The 21,783-nt window shown below is 56.7% G+C and overlaps 3 protein-coding genes across 3 annotated transcripts; all 3 read right to left on the reverse strand.

The window, feature by feature from the left end:
* Positions 1–443: 443 nt before the first annotated feature.
* HOXA6 (homeobox A6) lies at positions 444–2,747 on the reverse strand. Its single transcript, XM_030308145.1, has 2 exons — positions 2,135–2,747; positions 444–719 (listed from the first exon to the last, which is right to left on the reverse strand). The coding sequence occupies exons 1-2, from the start codon at positions 2,574–2,576 to the stop codon at positions 460–462; spliced, it is 702 nt and encodes a 233-aa protein (XP_030164005.1). The 5' UTR covers positions 2,577–2,747; the 3' UTR covers positions 444–459.
* Positions 2,748–8,343: 5,596 nt separating this feature from the next.
* HOXA7 (homeobox A7) lies at positions 8,344–11,603 on the reverse strand. The gene is made up of 2 exons (XM_030308144.1): positions 11,068–11,603; positions 8,344–10,086 (listed from the first exon to the last, which is right to left on the reverse strand). The coding sequence occupies exons 1-2, from the start codon at positions 11,444–11,446 to the stop codon at positions 9,761–9,763; spliced, it is 705 nt and encodes a 234-aa protein (XP_030164004.1). The 5' UTR covers positions 11,447–11,603; the 3' UTR covers positions 8,344–9,760.
* Positions 11,604–17,382: 5,779 nt separating this feature from the next.
* On the reverse strand, positions 17,383–21,418 carry HOXA9 (homeobox A9). The gene is made up of 2 exons (XM_030308147.1): positions 19,905–21,418; positions 17,383–18,796 (listed from the first exon to the last, which is right to left on the reverse strand). The coding sequence occupies exons 1-2, from the start codon at positions 20,482–20,484 to the stop codon at positions 18,558–18,560; spliced, it is 819 nt and encodes a 272-aa protein (XP_030164007.1). The 5' UTR covers positions 20,485–21,418; the 3' UTR covers positions 17,383–18,557.
* Between the last annotated feature and the right edge of the window lie 365 nt (positions 21,419–21,783).

The raw sequence follows: 21,783 nt of genomic DNA on the forward strand, positions 1-21,783 counted from the left end.
CCCCTCTTTCCAGTGGCCGGAGTCGATTTGGTGGTGCCCTCCGGGACTTGGTGGCGAGGGACCGAGGCGAAAACGCCCAGGCACCAAAAGGGGCTCGGCCCAGATTCTTTCCTCTCCAGCAACCCCGCGTCCCGAGCTCAGGGGCGCGCAAAGGCGCTAGCACAAGAGCCGGGGACGAATTCGGGGCGCGCCCTGGGATCCGAAGCCGGCTAGGGCAGCCTTGGAGAGCGGGACCGTGTGTGCAGTGCGCCCCGCTCCACCGCTGAGATTGGCTGTGTGTGGGATTTTGTGTGTGTGTGAGAAATAAATGCTCAGGCGTTTGCAAAGCTCCCGGCTCCCCTGAAGCTGCAGAAGCCCCCCGGATGGGGGCAGGCGGGGGAGAAAAGTTGGGGAGCAGGCGAAGGCAAGGGGGCAAAGCCGAGGGAGGTTGCGGTGCTGGCCTGGTCCCTGCCCAGGCGTCTACTCGCCCGCCTTTGCCTCAGCGTCCTCCCCGCTGGGCTGTGTGGAATTGATGAGTTTATTTTCCTTTTTCCACTTCATGCGGCGGTTCTGGAACCAGATCTTGATCTGGCGCTCGGTGAGGCAGAGCGCGTTGGCGATCTCAATGCGGCGGCGCCGCGTCAGGTAGCGGTTGAAGTGGAACTCCTTCTCCAGCTCCAGCGTCTGGTAGCGCGTGTAGGTCTGGCGGCCTCGGCGCCCGTGACTTCCATACACGGCACCTGCGGGCAGAAATGGCCGGGCGCCAGTGAGCCAGGAGGATCCCGGCCGCCGAACCAGTCAGACCCGCGCCCCGCGCCCCTGGCCTCTAAGCTGGAAACCACCCCTCTCCACTCCAGCCTCTTTCGCTGTGTCTAAGGACGAAAGCGGGAAGGATGGGAGAAGATTATTTCATACCAAGCGAGATGTTTTCCACCTAAGACAACCTGAAGTGAGAACTTATTGTTTTTGAAAAATCTGCTCTGCAAGAAAACCATTACAGGCAAAAAGAATAGAATGAGCATTCTTAATTCAGGGTACCTGGGTCATGTTTTTGTGGGGGTGCAGAGCTTGTGTCTGGAAGTGATGGGTGTGGAGCCCTGTGAGTAGGGTAGACACTCGGAACTCACACACGAATCTCTGTGAAGGTGTTACTGTGGCCAGACACGTCAGGACTCAACATGTTTTTTGGAAAATGAAAACTGGTCAGCCCTCTCAAATCTTTGCAAACGCCCCCAAATTGTATGGCCCTTCTGCAAAATGCAGAGCTCCTTTGGAAAAAAAAAAAAAACAAAACAAAACAACACAAGGCTTTTAAAGCAAAACACTAGAAGCTTAAAAATCTGCACTGGGTTCTGTCCTAGGATTCTCTGTTGAGTTTTTGGAAACCAGAGGCAAAGGGATGGAGCTATGGGCCATCTGGGGTTTCTGGAAATGCAGGACTGTGATGGGCTATCTGTTCTGGTGCCAAAGGAACCCAAGGTTGGGGGGCTCCCCCCAGGCTGGGTGTGTGAGACTCAGGCAGGGCCTCAAAAGGAGGCAGAAGTTGGCTAAGAGTGAGCAGTTGAGTGGAAGGGGGAGGAGGGAAGGGAGGAGAAAGAGGAAAAAAAAATCCTGAGGCTAGGGATGTGGCCCTCCAAGGCTTTGGGGAGACACTAGAAGAGGCCAAGTGAGAGCCTCTAACTACATGGGGTTTTGAAGAGCAGAAAGGAGAGGGATTGGGGGTGAAGGGGAATGATCAGTGATGGGTGCAGAAGGCCATCTTCTACTTGGGGATCTGTGCAGGGTGTTTCCAGGGGGAAGTGTGGGCAGGCACTCCCTCCCCTCCAGCCTCACTCTCTGTTCAGGTTGCCCCTGTCACAGGGTCTCACGTAGGGTGGCAGTGACCCCTCTCGATCCCCTAGGGTGTCACCTTACATGGACACCAGTGCCGTGCCTTCACTCTGCCACAGCTTGATTGCCTCAGTGGGAATGGGTTAGTTTTCTTTTTTCTTTCTTTTTCTTTAATCTCTTAAAAAAGCCAAAGAAACTTTGTTCATTCTTTCCTTTCTTTCCATTTCCTCTTTCTAATTTCCGTCTCCTCCTTCCTTCCTTCTTTCCCTGCCCCCTTCCCCCTCTCCCTCCACTCTCTTGGGGGGGCTGCGGGGAAATGCCTTACCCGCGCAGGAGTTCATCCGCTGCATCCAGGGGTAAACAGGGCTCGTGTACTTCCGGTCGGTGCCTTCGTCATGGAGGGCTTTGCCCGGCACGCTGCTGCTGTCGGGTTTGTACTGCTGCTCGGGAGAAAAGTGCAGGTAGTCCCCGGGGCCCCTCTGCTTGCCACTGCCTGAGGGCGAGGCGCCACTGAGGTCCTTATCAGAATAGAAACACGAGGCCCCGTACTCGTAGGACGCCCGGTTGCAGGCCAGGACCGAGTTGGACTGTTGGTAGAAACAAGGTGAGGTGTACGTCTTGTCCGGGAGGCTCGACGCCCCGTACGAGGCCGGGAAGGGCCTCAGCGCGTCATAGCCAGCCGGGTAGAGGGGCAGCTGGCCCAAGAAGGAGTCCTGGCCGCTGGGCAGGCTCCCGGGGAAAGTGGGATTCACAAAATAGGAACTCATTTGCGCGCCCCTCTGCAGGACTGTGATTTGTTGTGTATTAGTACATCTGGCTATAACTATTAGTAGTCATCGAACTGGTTTGTTTCTGGATGGCCGAACGCCAAAAGCGACAGCAGCAAATCGCACCAGCTGACGCGGCGGCGGCCAATGGGAGCGAGCGCTGGAGCCCGCTCCCCGGGGACCGCGGCGACCGAGGCAGCAAAGTTACAAACAGCCCCCAGCCCGCCCGCCCGCCGCCCGCCCGGCAGATTAATGGGCGCGCACAGCCAGCCGGCCCGGCTCTCTTTCCGAACGCCAGCGGCGGGCACGGCCCGGGCAGGGGCGTGCGAATCAGGCCGGGGTAGGGGCACTAGAGTCCGGGCCGCCGCAAAGGCCCCGCCAGGCCCGCTCCCTCCTCCTCCCCTTCTTGCCTTTTCGGATTTTGCTGGTTTTTCTTTCCAAACAGGAAACCTGACAGCCCCGCGCCGGGAGGGGCGGTGACCACGACGGCTTAGCTCCCGGCCGGCTTGCCCGCCCCGCAGGGCTCTGAGCGTGCCCCTCCCTCTGCACTCCCCCGCCCGTGGGTGCGGGTTCCGGGACTGAAGAAGGGGGCCTGAGAAACCAGGCCTTCACGCCCAGCTCCTCACTCCTGCGTCTTAGGAATCCGTGCATCCCTTCCCTCTTTCCTTCCCACTCCCACCAAGGGCCTGGGCCTCGCTACCGCCTGGAGCCGAAGGCTCACCTCGAGCTGACCAGATCGCGGCTAAACGTCTTCCCCTGGCAGCCCCATCCGCCCACATACAACACGTCTCCTTTGAGTCCAGACGGGCTCCCCTCCAATGGCCAACGACCGCCTGGCCTCAAAGCACCCCACAAGCTGTGCGTCCCCGTACCACCTTTGAACCCAGGAATCCAGAGGCCAGAAACCACTGGTTTCAACAAGAAAGGGACCTACAGGGGAGTGGCCTGGAGACTGAGCTTCGAAGCAAAACGGGGGAACCCGCTCCCCTCACCCAGCCCTTGGGACTCGTCCTCTCAACACCCGAAGTGCTCAGAGCTGAGACAGATCCAGATGTGGAATATCTGTCCTCTTTCTGGAGGCACGGCATCCCAAGGTCCCTGCCGAGCCAGGCATAGAGGGCAGCTGGGACGTCCCAAAGGCTGTGGGGTAATTGATGTGCTTGGTTTCTGGGGTGCCCGACAGCCCGCACTTTCCTGGGGTGTACCCTCTCCCCTGCCTTTCCTGGGACTGCTGGGGGCCTGCCGGTTGCAGTTGCCCCAGTGCCGGGAACAGTTGCCTCACGGGCTCCAGGAATCGTCTGCATTGCTTTTGCCGTTGTCATAGGCCTGGCCTTTCCCAGACAGGAGGTGAAAAGTGTGTCCCTGGCTGCCCTTGCTTGATAGGTGTGCCTTGGAGATAGTTGACTTTTACAGCACATGGATCAATCTCATTTTGTAAAACGTGATATCTTTCCAATGGCATTTTTACAACTGTATTTGTTGGGCTTGTAAAACCCTTGAATTAGCTTTAAAATCCTCAATTCTGTGGAGGCTGAAGAAAGACTATTTATACAATTTGGTTGAATTTCCGGAGGACGTTTCTAAGATCTGTAAAACTCTGATGAATGCAGGCTGATGGGGTTCAGGACTTGGGGGTGGCAATGCCCTCCTGGAATCTGACAACGACTTCCTTAATCTCCTCCTTGCTTTTTGATTTTTTTTTGCCCCTGCCCTCACTTCCCTCAAAGGGAGAAAACTGGGAAAGGACTGGGCTAAGGGTGGCCTCCACAGAACCTAGCAAGCACCCTAGAAAGTGGCTGTTGCCCACGCGATGGGGTCTACACCCAGAAGCCTTCTCCCTGTGCCCCAATCAATCCACGCTGGGAAAGTTTCTCCTTTGCATATGTAAAAAGGGCCTGGCAGGAGAAGAGAGAATGTAACATTTCCCTGGAATTTCTTCAGGGAATGGACCCGATAGGTGAAAATGAAAACTCAAGTAAAAAATTTTAAAGGGAACTATTTTTTTTAAGGCTATGTCCAAAGAAAATCATGTTTGAGTTATTGTTTCCTACACAAGACCATCAGATGACAGTGACGTCAAGCAAATTATTATTATATAAGACAAAAATAACTGTTGGGAGATGTTGAGAAATGTTTACATTTATAATTTCTGCTTCATACCTCCAGGTCTCACACAGCATTGGGAGTGATGGCAGTTGACTACATATACTACTATTGTTATTATTTGTTATGGTTTGACTTAGATTCTTGATCTAATAATTACCCCCCAGACAATGACAGAATTTGATTTCTCAGCTAAGAGCCAAAAACCATTGTGTTTCTAGCTTCTATAGGCAGTGAGACAGAAAAAAATAAATTAAATTGAAATCTCCAGGTGTTAGCCAAGGCTGGTACATATCAGGTTGGCAACGGCCCAATTTATTTCTCCAACCAGCTTTAGGTGCATATATATATATATATAGAGAGAGAGAGAGAGAGAGAGAGAGACACACACACACACACACACTCAGGCAAGAATAGGAGCCCCAGACGCTGGAGGGAGCCTCTCCTGGGATAGTGAGAATGGCTATCAGGACTCTCTCTTCTAGGTCAAAGCCACAGAGAAGGTCTACTTACCTTTCAGCTGCTCTTCAAGGGGGACTGGATGGTGAGCAGGGCCCCACAGTCCGCCCTTTCTCTGGGCTGCCCACTCGACCTCCGCCAGCTTGGAGGGCGGCCCGCCGGTGTGTGGGGTGGACCTTGAGGGCCACCCGGGCCGCCTGGATCTGTAGCCCAGGCCAGAGCCCATAGCATACAGGTGCGGCCTCTGCCTGTCAGAGGCCCTCGCCTGACGCCAAAGCCCGCCTTCCTTGCCATAGCCAATCCTCCTCAGGGCCAGCCAGGCCTGCAGGCCTCGGGGCCAGGAATGGTCTCTCCGATTTGAAAATCCCAAAGCGGGCGCCTTCCCCGAACCAGCGTGCGCCCCGGGGACGCCTTGGGACGCGCAGTTTGGACAGAAGCAGCCATAACGTGCCAGGCCGCCTGTGCAACCAGTCTCCATGGCGCTGGGGGTAGGGGGAGGACCCGAGTCTAGTCGGGCTTCCAGCTCCTATCAGGGGTGGCCAAGGCGGGGGAGGTTCCCGACAGGCCCTGGGAGGCCGCCCCTCAGGTCCTCCCTTGCCCCCCTCTGCTCGGCCTGCTTGGGAATCTCTGAGGGGCCCGCGCAGCAGTCGCGCCAGGCTGCACGACGCGGGGCTGCGGCTGGCGTCGGTCCCGGCGACGGCCACAGCGTGGCAGCAGCGAGCGCCCAGCGCGGTCGCAATAAATAATCTGCCCGCGGCAGCCGCAGTCAGGCAGCCCGCGGCCCTGCGACGCAAACGCGCAGCTTTATCCTCCCTGAGTGCACCCACAGCGCCGGTGGACGTCCCAAACATCTACAGCCCCTTCTTAATTTTCTAATGCACACCAAGGTATTATCTTAAGGTGGAAAAACAACAACAACGACCAGAACCACAGAACAAACAAAAAGAACTCGAGCCCAGAACCTCAGGATCCTTTCTGGTCGCAGTCCCAGGAAGCTCCCGGGGCAAATCTGGCCGACGCGCACCCAGGCCAAGCAACGGTCTGTGCCACCGCTCCACATAAAGTCAGTGCCCACGGTACCCTCCGTGCCTCCCGGGCGGCTTCACAGTCCCCTCCCGGCTCGCGGAAAGTGGGGCGCGCGGTCGGCGGCCCGCTGCGCCGATGTGGGGGTGGTGGGGTCCCCCTATCGCCCAGACGCGGTTTGCGTCCTTCTTTCAACCTTAGCTGCGGGCCCCTGCCACTCTCAATAACACCAGCACATTCTCTGCACCGAAACTTCCCGCCAAGCAACACCCAGCCAATTAACCCCATCCTCTCCTCCAACACAGAGTTCCACCCACGCACCTAGTCCCTCTCCCCGCGCTTCAGACACATCTGTCATCGGAAAACCGCGTGAAAGGAAGCAGGCAATCAGCAGAAGAACCTGGCCGAATTAGTAAGTTTTTGTTTGTTTGTTTTTTTTCCCCCTCATTCTACCTTTCTCTCCAGAAACCGAGTCCCTCAGAATAGAAGGTGCTCTGTTGACACTAATAAAAAAGCAGGTCGATTAATTCACTTTGCCCTCACCTCTTCCCACCTCCCCAGGTCGGGAACTGTCTTCAATTGTTGGGAAATTCAACCGAGCCAACTGGGTCATGAATGAAAAAAAAAAAAAAAATCCAAACCCGGGAGACTGGCAAGGAACGCGGAGGGCAGGGCCACTTCTTTTTGGGCTCGGCAAGGTCGCTGGGGAAGAGGGGAGAGACCTCAGTGCTCCTGCCCCATGCCAGGGCGCTGTGCCACTGAAAGGAGGCTGGCATTCACTGCCATGGTGAGCAAGAGAGAGGAGAGAGGGAGAGTGTGTGTGTGTGTGTGTGTGTGTGCGCGCGCGCACGTGTGAAGGGGGGCAAGTGTGAACGGTGAGTGTGGGCGAGGGTGAGTATGCCCCTCTTCAAAGCCGCCCTAGTGCCCTCTCCCACCGCCGCCGGCGCCGGCTGCCATCTCACCACCTTTGCTCCTGTCTCCCCACATGTCTCACCTTCAGATGGCGGCTCCCAGAAGCTCCTGCCCCTCTGACAGCTGTCGCTTGGGCAGCCGGGGAGACGAATTGTCCTCCTTCCTGGTGCCAGAGGACGCAGGAAATTAGCCAGGTTGCGAGTTGCGAAGCGGCCGCCGCGGCGCCGGGAACTGGACGCGCCCCACCTCCAGCGGGAGCGGCCGGGCCGGGCCGGGCCGGGGCCTCGTCTCGCTCGCCATCGCCGGACAAAGCGCAGCCAAGCCCGGCTGGAAGGCAGAGCTCCGAAGCAGGCAGGACGGAGCGGAGCAAAAGAATGCGGCTCTATTCTCGCAAGGGAAATTATAAAAAAGTTCATGTTCACGGTTCCCATCCACATGACCGACAGCGGCCAATGGAAGGGCCGAACAACTCATAAAGTTGTATTGCAAAGTTGTAAATTTTCATAAACAACAACGGATTTATGACCCTTTCCCCATCACTAAGAGGAGGCAGCTCTTACACCGGCGCCATCTTACCACCGAGGCTGCCCCGACTTGGGGACGCAGGTTTTACAAACCCAGTTGGGCCGGGTTTTATTAAAAGAGCGAGAAGAAGCGGGCCCAACCTAGGCAGGAGGCTGGAGTCGAGGTCTTCGCCCGCCGAGCTCAGGCTATTCTGCGCTGTCCCCATCGCCCTTCGCCCCTTACGCAGACCCTCATCCTTCCCCGCACCCGGACGCCCCCGCCAAGGCTCCGCAGCCAGGGGGTCTGCGGTCCCTGCCCCTTCCTCTACCCCTCAGTTGCAGTGCTGTGCCCAGGCGCCCTTGCTTTGCCTGAATGCAGGGTGGGAGGGGGGCTGCGTCAAAGGGCCTGAATCCCACCTCCTAGCATGGGGCTGGGTTCATGGAAAATTCAGGATCATTGGCAGGGTAATACCCCTTCCCAAGCCCACCCCACAGCAGTAGGGGAAAGGGTGGATTTTGGATTTGCTCACGGAATTTATGGGTTTTTAGAGAGATTCATAGGCTATAATGTATCTACCGAAGATTCCGTTTTCTAGAGATCCGGGAGATGTTTGTGCACACACGCAAAACCAAGACAAAAATTTCCAGAGAAATGCACATGTACAATTATAGACACACAGAAACACACACACTCAATTATGGACACAGAAATACATAAAATTATGGATTCCTGTAGTAATACACACATACATAAAAATGCACATACAAAAGAGGTACACACGCACCTATACAAATCCACACAAAAAGGGACCTGCCACACATAAACACCAAACCATGGACACTCAACACCTGGACGTTATTCATCCTTCCATGTTTGCTTCCCCAAGACCCCTTTGGGCATGCAGACATACCCAGGGCTTGCTCTCCAGCCATGGTCACCTCTCTTTCCCAGGCCCCCCTAGATAAAGCAGTCCATGTTTCTTTGTCACCAAGCATCTTTATTTTTCTGTTACATAAAACACGGTTAGCTGGGCAAGACAGGAAGCATGCCTTCCCATTCCTGGAACCCCAAGCTAAAGCCTAAAGGGACAAGGGGGGACGCAGGACAACACAAGAGATGAAGGGCATTGAGAAGGGCATTAGCCCTCCCCACCAGCTATAAAGTTAGCTCAAGACAACACACCATGCTACAAAGTCACCCCATTAACACATCCTTCCCAAGTCAAGACATTGCCTTACAAATGACCTCCAAGACTATATAAATGACAAAAAAAAAATCTTGTTCAAATATACAATATTTGCTATTGTAGGAAAAGTCAGGGTGTACATATTCAACATGGCTGGACAGTAGGACATGGGGCCAGGGGAGGTGCAGGAGGCTGGGAGCATCTCTGCAGTCCTACTAAGCAAAGCTAACCCAGAGGTCTGCAGCTAGCTTGGGAGTGCTCCCCTCCAGAAGTGGGAGTAAAGGGCCTGAACTTGGGGTGCCCAGACCAGAGATGGAGGGATTCTAGGTTGCAGCACTTAGAATGCTTTGGAATAAATATATTATTTTTCAATTTAAATAGAAGCCAATACCCTGGTCCCCGGACCCCAGCGTCTTCTCAGTGCAGCCTCAGGGACCCCAAAGGCTGCTGGGCAGAAGCAAGAGGGGCCTGGCCGGGGAAGGGGCCGGCACTAGGTAGCAGGCGAGCCAGTGAGCACAAAATAGGTAGTTTGGGGCGAGTAGGTAGTACTGAGAAAATCAGGTCCTTGTCGGTATGGGGGAGGTGCTGGGTGTCTGCCAGTGTTGGGACGCGTCTGGGCTTCCTGGGAGTGGAGGCCTACTGGGGACTGGGCCCATAGGTAGTTTGGGGTTGCCTCTGGCCGAGGCCTGTGCTAGGTAGTATTTTAGCCGTGCCAGTGCAGAACTGGGCGGCCGGGGTAGGGAGAGTGTCTGCTGGGAGTCCTTGGGGCAGAGGGATCCCCAAGGGGACCCAGTCTAGGCGGCTGCTTAGTCCAGAAAAGGTGGGAGCTGGGATAGGTAATGGGGTAGATGGGTGCAGGTTGGGGATTGTTGTTTTTGTTTTTGTTTTTGTTTTTCACGTTTTCTTTTTATTTTTTCCACTTTTGTAAATAAATTCAGTGAGTCTCTAAAGACGCTTTCCCGACTGTCTGGTGCAGCCAGGGCCCCTACTCGGCCCCTCATTCCTCTTCCTCGTCGTCTTCCTCTTCGTCGTCTTCGTCCTCATCGTCGGCCTTGTCCGTGGCGGCGGCGGTGGCGGCGGCGGCGGCGGCGGGCACTACGCCCTCGGGGGCTGCGGCGGCCGGACCCTCATCTTTATGCTCTTTCTTCCACTTCATGCGGCGGTTCTGGAACCAGATCTTGATCTGGCGCTCGGTGAGGCAGAGCGCATGGGCGATCTCGATGCGGCGGCGCCGCGTCAGGTAGCGGTTGAAGTGGAACTCCTTCTCCAGCTCCAGCGTCTGGTAGCGCGTGTAGGTCTGGCGGCCCCGCTTCCTGTCGGGCCCTGGAAGCAGACATGTGGACACACGGACACACGGACAGTTTAGCCAACACAGACACAAGACAGTGCATTAGCCAGACCGCTATGCCAGAGCCTGCACCTTTCTCCCAGCGCTAGCCCGGGCGCGCGTCCCCCTCCGCCCGCGCCCCGGAACGGAGCTGGGGGAGGAGCGGGAGTGTTAGCGGAAGACCCCAACTGCGGTGCCAGACGCGCAGGCAGCTCTGTGAGGAAGCAAGGCGCAGAATCCCAACTTTACAACCGCCCTTTCCAGCCGGCTAGGCTTCCACAATGTCCTGCTTCCCCCTGACAAAGGGAAATTGTAAATATAGAGTGTGGGCAAGTGGGAGACGCTGCGCTTTTGCCATTCAAAGGAGAGCTGGACCGCTTCCCCCCCCCCCCCCCCCGCCTCTTGCTAGGCAAGTGGGTGACCATCGGGCGATCCGCTCTCCAGGGGCGCCTTTCCTCCCTAGAAGACCGCGCCCCCCATCCCCGGAACTTCCTAGGGCACTCCGACCCCCTGTCTCCGCTCTGGTTCCCCACCCCTCCTTTAAATGGCCCCTGGCACTGGGGCGTTAGAGGGGCCCAGAAGAAGGGTTTGGCTCTTCCTCTTTTGAGAAAGAAAAGCCAGGCTGAAAGGAAAAGGAGGAGGGAGGGAGAGAAGAAAGGGAGAGAGAAAGAGAGAAAGAGAGAATAGCGAGCAAAATGTTAAAATTCCAAGGCAAATGGAGTTAAATAAATTTACGAGGATCGAACCCATTAATTGGGTCATAAAAAGTTTTATGAGCCTCATTTACATACAATGCTACGGGCTCTCCACGCTATGGCGCCTCGACTCTAATTAAAACCAGAAAGGCAGCGCCGCCAGGAGTCACGGGGCCGCCGGCTCCCAGTCGCCTCTCTCGGCTCTCCGCGCTCCCCAGCCCCGCGCTCCCTTCTGCCTGTCCGTCCGCCCACCCACCCGGCCCGCCTAGCTGCTGCGCCTACCTGAAGACCGCATCCAGGGGTAGATGCGGAAATTGGCCTCGGCCGGGCCGTGCAGCGCGCCTTCGTCCGCCTTGTCGCAAGCGCCTTTGGCGAGGTCACTGCAGAGCCCGGGGATGTTTTGGTCGTAGGAGGCGCAGGGCAGGTTGCCGTAGGCGTCGGCGCCCAGGCCGTAGCCGGACGCGAAGGGGCTCTGATAGAGGGGGCTGTTGACATTGTACAAGCCCGGTACGGTCGAAGCGAAGGCGCCGGCGCCGGCCCCGTAGCCGCTTCTCTGCGAGTTGGGCGCAAAGGAGCAAGAAGTCGGCTCGGCATTTTGGAACAGAGAAGCCCCCGCCGTATATTTGCTAAAAAGCGCGTTCACATAATACGAAGAACTCATAATTTTGACCTGTGATTTGTTGTCCGGCAGCTTTCAGTGTCGGTTTTACGAGGTAGCGTGATATATGATAACATTACACCCCCAGATTTACACCAAACCCCATTTTCTTTTGGACCGAGCTCGCCGCAGCACGTGACCGCCCACATGACCGCCTCCGCCAATCTCAGCAGCCCTCACAGGTGGTCTCGCTCCGCGGGGCCGGCGGCAGCCTAGAATGGAAGGGGAAGAGGCTCAAATATGTGGTCAACGAATCTGCCCGCGCCTGGCCCGCCTGGCGCGTCCCGCGGGAAAAGGACCCCGAGGCTCCGTGCGAGCGCTCAGTCCACCACAACCTGGACGCCTAGTCTGCAGAGGCCGCGCGGGGTCGGCCCAGCACAGCCTCCTTTTTGCCTATCACTGAACTCTGGACCAAGCCTTCGGGCCCTCCCTACCCCCGTCCTGTCCACTGACCCAGCCTAGGGAGGGTCTCTGCGCAGTGCGCACCCGCCCGCCCTACAGCAGCCCACGGGCAAGTCTCAGCTCTGGGCAGATGGGTTCTTTGCCCGCGTCCCCCCACCCGCCCCCCACGCCCAGGTCCACTGGGCGATAGGCCGGCTTAGACTCTGATCCAGATGGGGCCGGCGCAGTGTCGCTTCCAGCTGCAGTGAGAACGCCACCGCAAGCTGGAACCATGTGGTTCGAATAAAGTCAACGTCTCCCAGCTTCCTTTCCTTAATCGGCAGCACACTGTTTATCCGCCTTAAAGGAAGCAGTGAAATATTTATCTGTTGATGAGCCTCATTTGCCAACAGATTTATTAACATGGGGTTCCCCTCCCTCCTTCTGGACACCGCTGTCCTGGCAGGGTACGTGCATTCGCTCCGGGGCACCTGGCTGGTCTCTGGCAGCTTAAGAAACAGCTGGTTACTCTTTTGTCCTCCCTGCAACCTCTGGTTCCCCCTGGTTCAAGGGGAACCAAGTCTCTTTCCCCAAGGTTGGAGGAACCTTGGGCCCCACACCTTTCCAGGTACTCCTAGCGCTGGGACTGTTCTGGAAGACGGCACGGGGGGCCACACATGGGCCTCTGCCAGCTCCTCAAGGGCTTGAGTGCTTGGGAACAAGCAATACATACTGTAGAGCCAGTTTGGAAAGGAGAGAGGGGGTCCAGGTGCCTGGGGACTTCAGCCCACTCTGGATTTCCATTTCTTTTGGAGACCACCAAAACAAATAAGAGGACCCCTCTCGAATGGCCACCCAGACTCTGGTGTCTTCACATTTGCAAGACTGGCTCACAGAGAGCGGAGCACACAATAGTCTCCCTCCCTCCCGTCAGGTCCCCAACGCATGGAGCTTACCTTTCCAAGCCTCCAACCCCTGCTCAGGGTTGGACCAGCCGAAGTCCCTGCTGCCCACCGCTCGGTGGAGTGTGGTGGGGCAAACCCTTCCCCTAAACGCCTCATAAACTGCTCAGGCCTCGCTGGAAGCCCAGCCGGCAGGTCAGTATGCCTTTTACTGCTCAGCTCGATTGCACACCATAAACCCGACCTCACAATGGAATTGCCCCGGAAATTCTCCTCTAAATTATAGAGTTTGGTTCCTTGTGTACAAAGCACTTCCCATCACTTTCAGAGAGTCCAGGCCGCCCCCCGTTCACTGCACCCTCTCAGGGGGTCCCAGGAGCACAAAAGGCAACCAGAGGGTCCAGACCCGGATGCAGCGGAGTCCCAGCTCCTGCCTAATGGACTGCCCAGGGGAGTGGGTGGGGAGGCAGGGGCTGTCGGGGCAGGTGGGCGCCTGCTGGTTTCCCCTGGGGGTACAAGGGCTGTGGGGGGGGGGCAATATCCGGGGATGCCCTTTTTGAAGCATCAGGATGATAGCGTGTCTGGATTGGAGAACGGAGGATGTAACATGGGAAGGGAAGAAACATCAAATATTCCAAATAGCATCGCTTTCTGGCAGGAAATAAAAACATAAGAAAGTTAAAGGAAGACGAAGCAAGCAAGAAAGCTAGGAGATCAAAGAGGCGGAATTAGACAGCTTTAGACCAATAAATTGTTCCTCGGGTGACACAGAGCAAGATGCAAAGAGAAAGACCGGGCCCCGCCGCCGCCGCCGCCGCCGCCGTCTGTCTAGACTCGGGCGGCTGGAGCGGCAGACAGCGATGGCGTTTAGAGTAAAACCTGCCCTGAAGTGAGATGACCCAGACCGAGTGGGGAGAGATTTCAGGGAGCGCGGGAAGGAACGCGAGAGGGCTGAGAGCCCACGCCACAAGCTCATCCCTGCTCAGCGCAGGTCCGGCGCAGGTCCAAACGGTCCTGGCAGGACGCGCTGCCCCTCGGCTGGGGCCAAGGAGAATCCGGATACCGCCGGCAAGGCCTTGGCCTTTCTGGGCCCAAGTCAGCCACCTGGGCCGAGTCCCGCGGGTGCAGAATTTTTTCTTTCGTTTCCGGGCTCCTCTCTCTCCTCCTGCCTTCTGGGGCAGGGTTTTAAAACGGAAAGGCCAAAGTCAGGCTTTCAGTAAGGGCCCCTTAATCGCATGTTCTCCAGCCATTGGTTTCCTACTTATTTGGCTGAAAAGACACAAATGCACTGGGTTATATGTGATAATATTCACAGAAATACTCGTTGACGCTCGGCCTGGAGCGGGCACGTGTAGGTGGGTTTCTCATCAGCCGAGCTGTCTTTACAAAAAAGCATTTTTTTCCCCCTTCACCGCTCTCATGGAGCTGGGTTCCTCCCTACCAGACAGAATGTATTTCCCTTGCTTCTTGTTCCCGAATCGTCCTCAATATTTAAATCCAGCTAAGAATGTTAAGGCCAGCCCTGGGGTTGCGAAGGGAGCCTGTCTCAGGTCTGGTGGCTGGCGATTTGCGTGTCTGAACGTTTCCACCCGCGCCCCTCGGGCGAGCTGCGCATCGGTTCTTCATCCACTGAGCAATCCGTGGTCGCTGCGCGGGGACAAATCCATCCCCGACGAGTGCAAACGAGCTGGGGCTGACGCGGGGGGTTTTGTTTGCGCGGCTAACAGGGAAGCGCTTCCCAGGCAGCCGAGCGGGAGAGCCGCCTCCCAGCCACCAGCCGGCCAAGGGCAAGAAAGGCCCCGCGTGGCTGTCCGTGAGGCCTCTGAGATCTCGACCGGCCGGCACCTACCTGGGGCCTCCATACTCGGTGGAGAGAAGCGGTGGCCACCGATCTGCTCCTTCGCCATTTATTTGTAGTTACATAAATCGAGCTTTGTATCTGCAGCTTGGCTACATGGCCACGGGCGGCTCTCGGGGAAGCTATAAAACCCTTCTTACAATCGGATGCTGTGAAATACTGTGTATTATAGGAGGAAAGATAATGAGGGCGTGTGTCTTCAATACCAACGTGTGTATATAAATGGAGAAACAGAGAGGAGAGGGACGGCCGGAGGGAGGAAGGGAGGAAGAGAGAGAAGGAGAGAGAAACGCTCAGGAGATCTGTCAGCCAAAATCCAGTCGCCAGTTTTACAGCGTGTACCGCGCGGAGATGCAGGTTGTAAACATTTTGTGGGCTTGGCAGAGACTATTACAACCCAAATAAATACACCGCGTGGCGTGTTCACAGGGCTCCGGGGTGCTTCGAAGTGTTTGTTCTCTGTTTGCTTTGCGTGTTCCCTCTGAAAGCATTCTGCACCAAGGGCTGATCCTCGCACCCGCAACTCGTGGCCGCCTCCTGGAAGGTTCCGGGGCGTGTTCCCCGCCCAGGGTCCGGGATAGGCTGGGCCTAGATTGGGGTCCCCTCCCTCCTCCTCGCCTCCTGAGCAGGGGAAACCGGAGTAGCCTAAGCAGCTCCACTGCCAAAAAAAAAAATCCGGTGGCGAGAGAAACCAAGAGCAGCTTTCACGACGTGAGCTCCCATTCTGGAGCTAGGATATGTTGTTATAATTATTTTAAATATTGCATTTATTTTAGAACAATCAAAACAGTTCCCGGTGTGCCTGCTCCCAGGGATTCCCCATCCCGCGCAACTTAACCGCTAAACCCACACTGGAAAGTCACCAGAATGCCTCCCCCCCTCCCCATATCCAGCCGCCAAATTTTATTGTCACTTATGCAGCCCGGGTCCTGGGGTCCTGGCTCTCCTGCGGGTGCTGGGTCACAGGGCTTTGTACCAGGGCGCAGCGTTAGGGAGCCTCCCCGGCCGCCGCCGGGCCCTTGGCCAAGGTATGCGCCCTGTGCACACCCTCTGGGGGGGGTCACCGAGTCCCGGGGCTGTAGGCCTTAGTCCTTGTGTCTGTCCGCTGGTCAGCCGGGCTTTCCGAGCGTTGCGCTGCCCCGAGGCTTGTCCGGGGCTGGAGACGATGACCCTAGAACCACCCCCGCGCCTGGAGCGATAGCCCCGCAGCCGCGGGACGGCTGCAGCCACGCAGCGACAGGCCTCCGGAATCCGGGAAAGGAACAGGGGAGGGAACGGTGCAGGTCCGGCGAGCCCCACCGCTTGCTTGTTTCCCAGCGAGGTTTCCGGCCCGGCGTGAGCAGCACAGAAAATATACGACCGCAGTTCATTCAAATCTGGGGCTCCCAATCGAGAAAGGCTAGCGTCAAGTCGACATCTTAGGAACTTCCCAGGGTTACGGCGGCGGGAGATGGCGGCGCGGGCTCCTCTTGCGTGGAGCCATACTGCCATCTGCTGGCCAAATCTGGGCACTGCAGCCCCAGCAGCGCGGCCTGAACTTCGTCCGCTGGCGCCGCGGGCCGGGCACCCTATCCCAAAGCTGGGCGAGGGCCCTGTCCCTGGGGAGTGTGCATGGAGCCCGGAATCTACGCTGCCGAGAGGGCAGTGCCCATAAAAGAGCTGTTTCCGCAGCCGCTTTATCGGCTGCAGACAGAGCAAACAAATGAAAGGGCTTTGGTGGAAAATCTTAATTGGGGCTGGACAGTTGTAAACTAATTAAGGGCCGAATTCCAGACAGTTCGCAGACCCGGCCTTTATGGCACACCCTTAACTGCCCATTCTTTGAAGTTCCTTCTGTCTGCAACAACAGAGGGCGTCCCAACCTGGCGGCGGGGTGGGGGTGGGGGCGTGAGGGGAAGCCCCATCCTCCGGCTCCCTGGTTCCCCCTTTACGCATCAGAACACAGATAACTTTCCAGAAGTCTCGGGGTGGTGGGGGGAGGGCGGGGAGAGCGAGAAAAGAATGGGGGGAGACTAGGCTGAACCCTCTGGCCACATCTATAAGGCGCTTGGGCCTCCGAAGTTGGAGCCGTTCCCCCCGCAGCCTTTTACACCCCATAAACGGTAACAGCCCTCATTTTCTTTTATGGCGCTTCAGGCTCGTCGGCTGCCTAGGCCCTGCCTCTGTCAGGACTTGTGCTTAGGAGGGGAGCGTAGGGCAGGTCCCAGAATCCCCTGGGCCAGCTTGACAGGACGCGGAGGTGCGGGGGCGCAAGGCTTGGGTCCCCTGAGGGCCCCCAAATGTCTGTCCTGGCGGCCGTGTCGGGGCAGTCGGGCTCCTGTTTCCCTCCTCGGAGACTCCTCAGGAGGCAGGCCCTTCAGCTCTCGGTCCTGCCCTCCCGTTCCTTGCCCCCCCCCCCACAATGCCAGGGGAAGGCTCCAGGAGTCTCAGTGGACCACGGCTGCGGAAATTTCTCGGGGCGCCCGGAGCAAAGAGTGGCCTTTCACTGCTACTGGACAAAGATACTGGGATTGCAGCCCAGCCCCTCAGAGGCCTCTGGGCCTCCCGGCAAAAGGGACAGGTCAAAACCAGGAGCCGGGCCTCGCCTCCCCTTGTTTCCTAGCCTTCCTCGGTTGCTTGCGCCGCCCGGCAGCTGGCCCCAGTGGGAGCTAAGCCCAGCAGGTTCCCGCTCTAAAAGCCGGCCAGAGGTAAAACCGGGGTTCTGTCCTCCTCCACCCCAGTCCAGCCTGGCCCCACCCAGAGACTCTCCCCCACGCTCCCCTGTCCCAGAGAAGAAGGTGCAACGAGCTGACCCGCAATAAATAGAAAAGAATCAATATATTTTATTTGGCAAAAAGTTAAATATCTCAACACAACAATTTGGTCAGTAGGCCTTGAGGTAACTATTGCAAAATATACAGTGTATGTTGAGCCCGATGGAGACCCCAGATTCATCAAGGATACAAATCTACAGTAGCCCAATGGCGGTTTCATAGTGTATAATTTATTATCAATAAAATTAACTCCATTACAATAAGCATTCATTTTCCCCCCAACTAAAATTAAATGTAAACCATAGGTAGTAACCTTCTGCACATATGTATAGCTCCGAATTTCCTCCATGTTCATCCGGTGCAAGAACAATATGCAAGCTTGTCTGATTAATTTTTCTTTAATATGTGGATTATATATACAATGGATAAGACAGGTCTATAGAGTATGTAGAGACTAAAATGCCCGCATTTCAAAAGAGGAGAAAACCCATGAATCTGTGCATCCTGGAGAACACTTTTTCTTTCTTTTAAAATTTTATTTTACTGGGAAATCCTTACAGCTAGCTTACAATCAAAGGTTAACAGCCTAGTTATACAGAAGACATATTTCACTACCGAGAGCTATACTCTATGCAACTGTTTTTCTCCCTCATCAACAACCTGAGTTGAAATTGAATTTTCTAGCTTTCACAATCACAACGGGTGCGTCACCCAGCACAGAAGTTTGAGTCACAAAACATAATCACCACAATAAAACACAGTGTTCAAGTATCTGGGCAGATCACTCTGCCGCACAAAGAGCAAATTAAATTAACTACACAGACTAAAAACTATACAGCTCGCCATCAACAGTTGTGCATTACAAAAAGGTAGTTTTTTTTTGTTTGTTTGTTTGAAGTCAGGAACAGGTAGATTTTTAAAAATATATATACAAGCTAGCACACACAGCCATCAGCACTAATGCTCTCCCCCCCACACACACACCTTTTTTTCCTCTTATAGAAAATGGAAAGCTTACAATACCTCCTCCTTGAAAGCGGCAGGCTGAGGAACCAGCCTGAGCCGGGTCTGCCAGGGGGAGATGAGGCCTGGAGTTTAGAGCCGCTTTGTGCGGGGTGGTGGAGGCTGGGGTGGGATGGGGGTGGGAGAAGGGGACAACGGGCAGTCCTTTCTCTTTCTCTCTAGCTCGCGCTCTCTTTTCTAAATGAACTCCAGTCGAATCACTCGTCTTTTGCTCGGTCCTTGTTGATTTTCTTCATTTTCATCCTGCGGTTCTGGAACCAGATCTTGACCTGCCTCTCGGTGAGGTTGAGCAGTCGGGCCACCTCGTACCTGCGGTCCCTGGTGAGGTACATGTTGAACAGAAACTCTTTCTCCAGTTCCAGCGTTTGGTGTTTCGTGTAGGGACAGCGCTTCTTGCGCGTGGAGCGCGCGTGGAGCCAGTTGGCAGCCGGGTTGCCTGCGAGGGAGACAGACGGGATTTAGGAGGAGGAGAAGCACTACCCACCCCCCTCCGCTGGGGGCCAGGGAACCTCCTAGGGTCTCCCGCCAAAGTGCCGGGCGCTGCTGAATTGGTTAGGGAAGGCTGCCGGACCTCCGACACAATGGAACGGTGGCAGACAGACAGAAGAACGGTCACTTACAATTGCACGCAGTAAAACCTCAGCTTCCCCCTCCCTTCAGAGGCCCTCTTTTCTCTTCCTCTGTCCTCCTGTCCTTTTCCTCTCCTTCCCACCCTCTGCACTTAGGGCAAAGAGTGAAATTTGGAAATACATCTTCCTCTTGCCAGGCAGGGCGAAACCACCCTGCCCTGTGTTCGTGCAGCATTAATATTCTCTTCTCCCTCTCACTAACACACGCGCGAGCGCTCTCTCTCGCCTTCCCCACCTTTCCTTCTACTTCCCCCACTCCTTTGACCTCTCTGGAAGGCCGTGAGAGCTGGGCAGCCGGCCTGGCGCCCCTAGGCGCCCCGAGGGCGTTGATCACTTCTCCACTTTATTTGAATAATCTTGCACGGGGACCCTCGTGGCCCGGTCTCCTACAGCCTCATCTTGGGCAGGATTTACGCCGCCACTGGCTGAAGGCAAGAAGTGGAAGGAATCGGCCCTCTTCTCCAGCGTCTAGGCTGCAGTTGCTGCCGCCGCTCCAGGACATCTAGCCGCACAAAAGATTCTCTCTGCCGAGCTGCTTTCGAAGAACGGCCCAAAGTCTTGCTGTCCTGGTACCGGGCAGCCAGGAAGAGGGGCTGCTGGTCTTGGCTCGGCCAGCAGCGTCCGCCCCGCCCTCTCTCTCTCTCTCTCTCTCTCTCTCTCTCTCTCTCTCTCTCTCTCCCTTTCTCTCGGCGGCAGCCGCCTCCCCTCCCCCCGAAACCCGGCGACCAGCTTGTCATTGCTCCCTGGACTTGGGGCCTCATCCGAGGCATCCTAAACAGCAACTTCTGGTTCCCGGCCCCTGCTCAAGAGGCTCCCAGCGCAGGCGAAGACAGGCTCAAGAGAAAGCTGAAGGGCTGGCAGATCCTGGTGGCCGGCGTGGAGGCGGCGGCCGGCCTGAAGGGAGGAGACACTTACTGGGATCGATGGGGGGCTTGTCTCCGCCGCTCTCATTCTCAGCATTGTTTTCGGAGAAGGCGCCTTCACTGGGCTGTTTTTCTCTATCAACTGGAGGAGAACCACAAGCATAGTCAGTCAGGGACAAAGTGTGAGTGTCAAGCGTGGGACAGTCACCCCTTCTGGCGGACAGTGGTTCAGGTTTAATGCCATAAGGCCGGCTGGAGGGCAAGCCCGCGAAGGAGAGCGCGCCGGGCGTGGGCTCCAGCCAGGAGCGCATGTACCTGCCGTCCGGCGCCGCCGCCGCCACGGGCGCCTGGGGGTGCACGTAGGGGTGGTGGTGGTGGTGGTGATACACTGCAGTGGGCACCGCGTTGGCGCCCGCCGCGTGCACCGGGTTCCACGAGGCGCCGAACACCGCCGCCTTGGACTGGAAGCTGCACGGACTGAAGTCGGGGTGCTCCGCCAGCGCGGTGGCCTGCCGGGGAGGCTGACCCAGGGCCCCGGGCGCGTAGCGGCCCGCGCCCAGCTCGTCCGCAGCGTCGGCGCCCAGCAGGAACGAGTCCACGTAGTAGTTGCCCAGGGCCCCGGTGGTGGCCATCGCTGTGCCCCGCGCCTGGCCGGTCGGCCCGACCCGCGGAAATTATGAAACTGCAGATTTCATGTAACAACTTGGTGGCACCGGGGGGGGGGGGGAAGTACAGTCACCTAATAAGTTGCCGGCGCCCGCGCCCCCATTGGCCGCGCGCGTCACGTGCCCGCCCAGCAGAACAATAACGCGTAAATCACTCCGCACGCTATTAATGGCCCGGTGTTTTGCAGTCATAATTTTTATAGCAAAAGCCATATGTTTTTATGCAAAGGGATCGCGGCGCTCCACGATCGGGTTTGTTTTAATTGTGGCCAACGAAGATTAAAAGATCAAATCTGGCCTTGCCTCTGTACTCTCCTCCCCACCCACCGCCACCACCAGACACACACTTCTTAAGCGGACTATTTTATATCACAATTAATCACGCCATCAGCAAGGCGCGGGTCCCGCGTGCGAGTGCGGCCAGTGGAGCCCCTCACATAAAATTAGACAATAATTGAAGCCATAAAAAAGCAGCCAAATCGCATTCTCGCTCTACTGTATTTAAATCTATATTTATGATATTTCATAAGGAGTTATTGTTTCAGAAGCCACACAGGCTGGTGGGAAGTTGGGAACGACCAACAGATTCGTTTGCTTCGCCGTGGCTCCCAGCTGTAAAAATTTACGAGGACTTGGAAAGGTTAAATTAGACTGTTGTGTTTGGTTGGCGAGCTCCCTGTAAATAATTCCTGCAGTCCCCGGAGATGCGAGCTTACCCCGGGCCGGCCGCGAAAAGTCAAATTCAACGCAGTATCCGTCCCAATCGAGCCACCGCCGCCCCTGCCCGAGCGCGCTGGGCAGGGACAGGCCTCTGAGTGGGGCACCGCCTATTGTGGGGCCCTGAAATCTGCCCGATTGGATCTCAGGTCGCTCGGGCAGCTCCCAAATTTGCCGCTGCGCCTCCAGCGAGCGCCCCACCGAGGAGCGGCCAGCTGTCCCCGAGGCCAAGGGTTGCAGGGCCTGGTTGTGCCGCGGGGTTCGCTCCCAACCCCGCGCCCCCGCTCCCTGCTTGTTGTCAGCCGGGAATCAGGATCCCCAGGCAGACGCAGCAGGCGACCCAACACTGTGCCCCGACCTCGAAGGCCCTCACGCTGAGCTCTTCAGGCTTTGTCGCACTCCCCAAACCCGACCTGCGAAAAAAACACGAGGCAGCCTCAGTGGAAGGAGAGATCGGCTTTGGAGAAGGTAGTGCCTCCAATGAGACCGCGCGGCTCCAGTAGCTGGGAGGCCCGCACCAGAGCGGCTGGCCTCGGGGCCCAGTATGAA

The sequence above is a fragment of the Lynx canadensis genome, chromosome A2, assembly GCF_007474595.2.
Source record: "Lynx canadensis isolate LIC74 chromosome A2, mLynCan4.pri.v2, whole genome shotgun sequence".
In the NCBI taxonomy this organism is placed as follows: Eukaryota; Metazoa; Chordata; class Mammalia; order Carnivora; family Felidae; genus Lynx; species Lynx canadensis.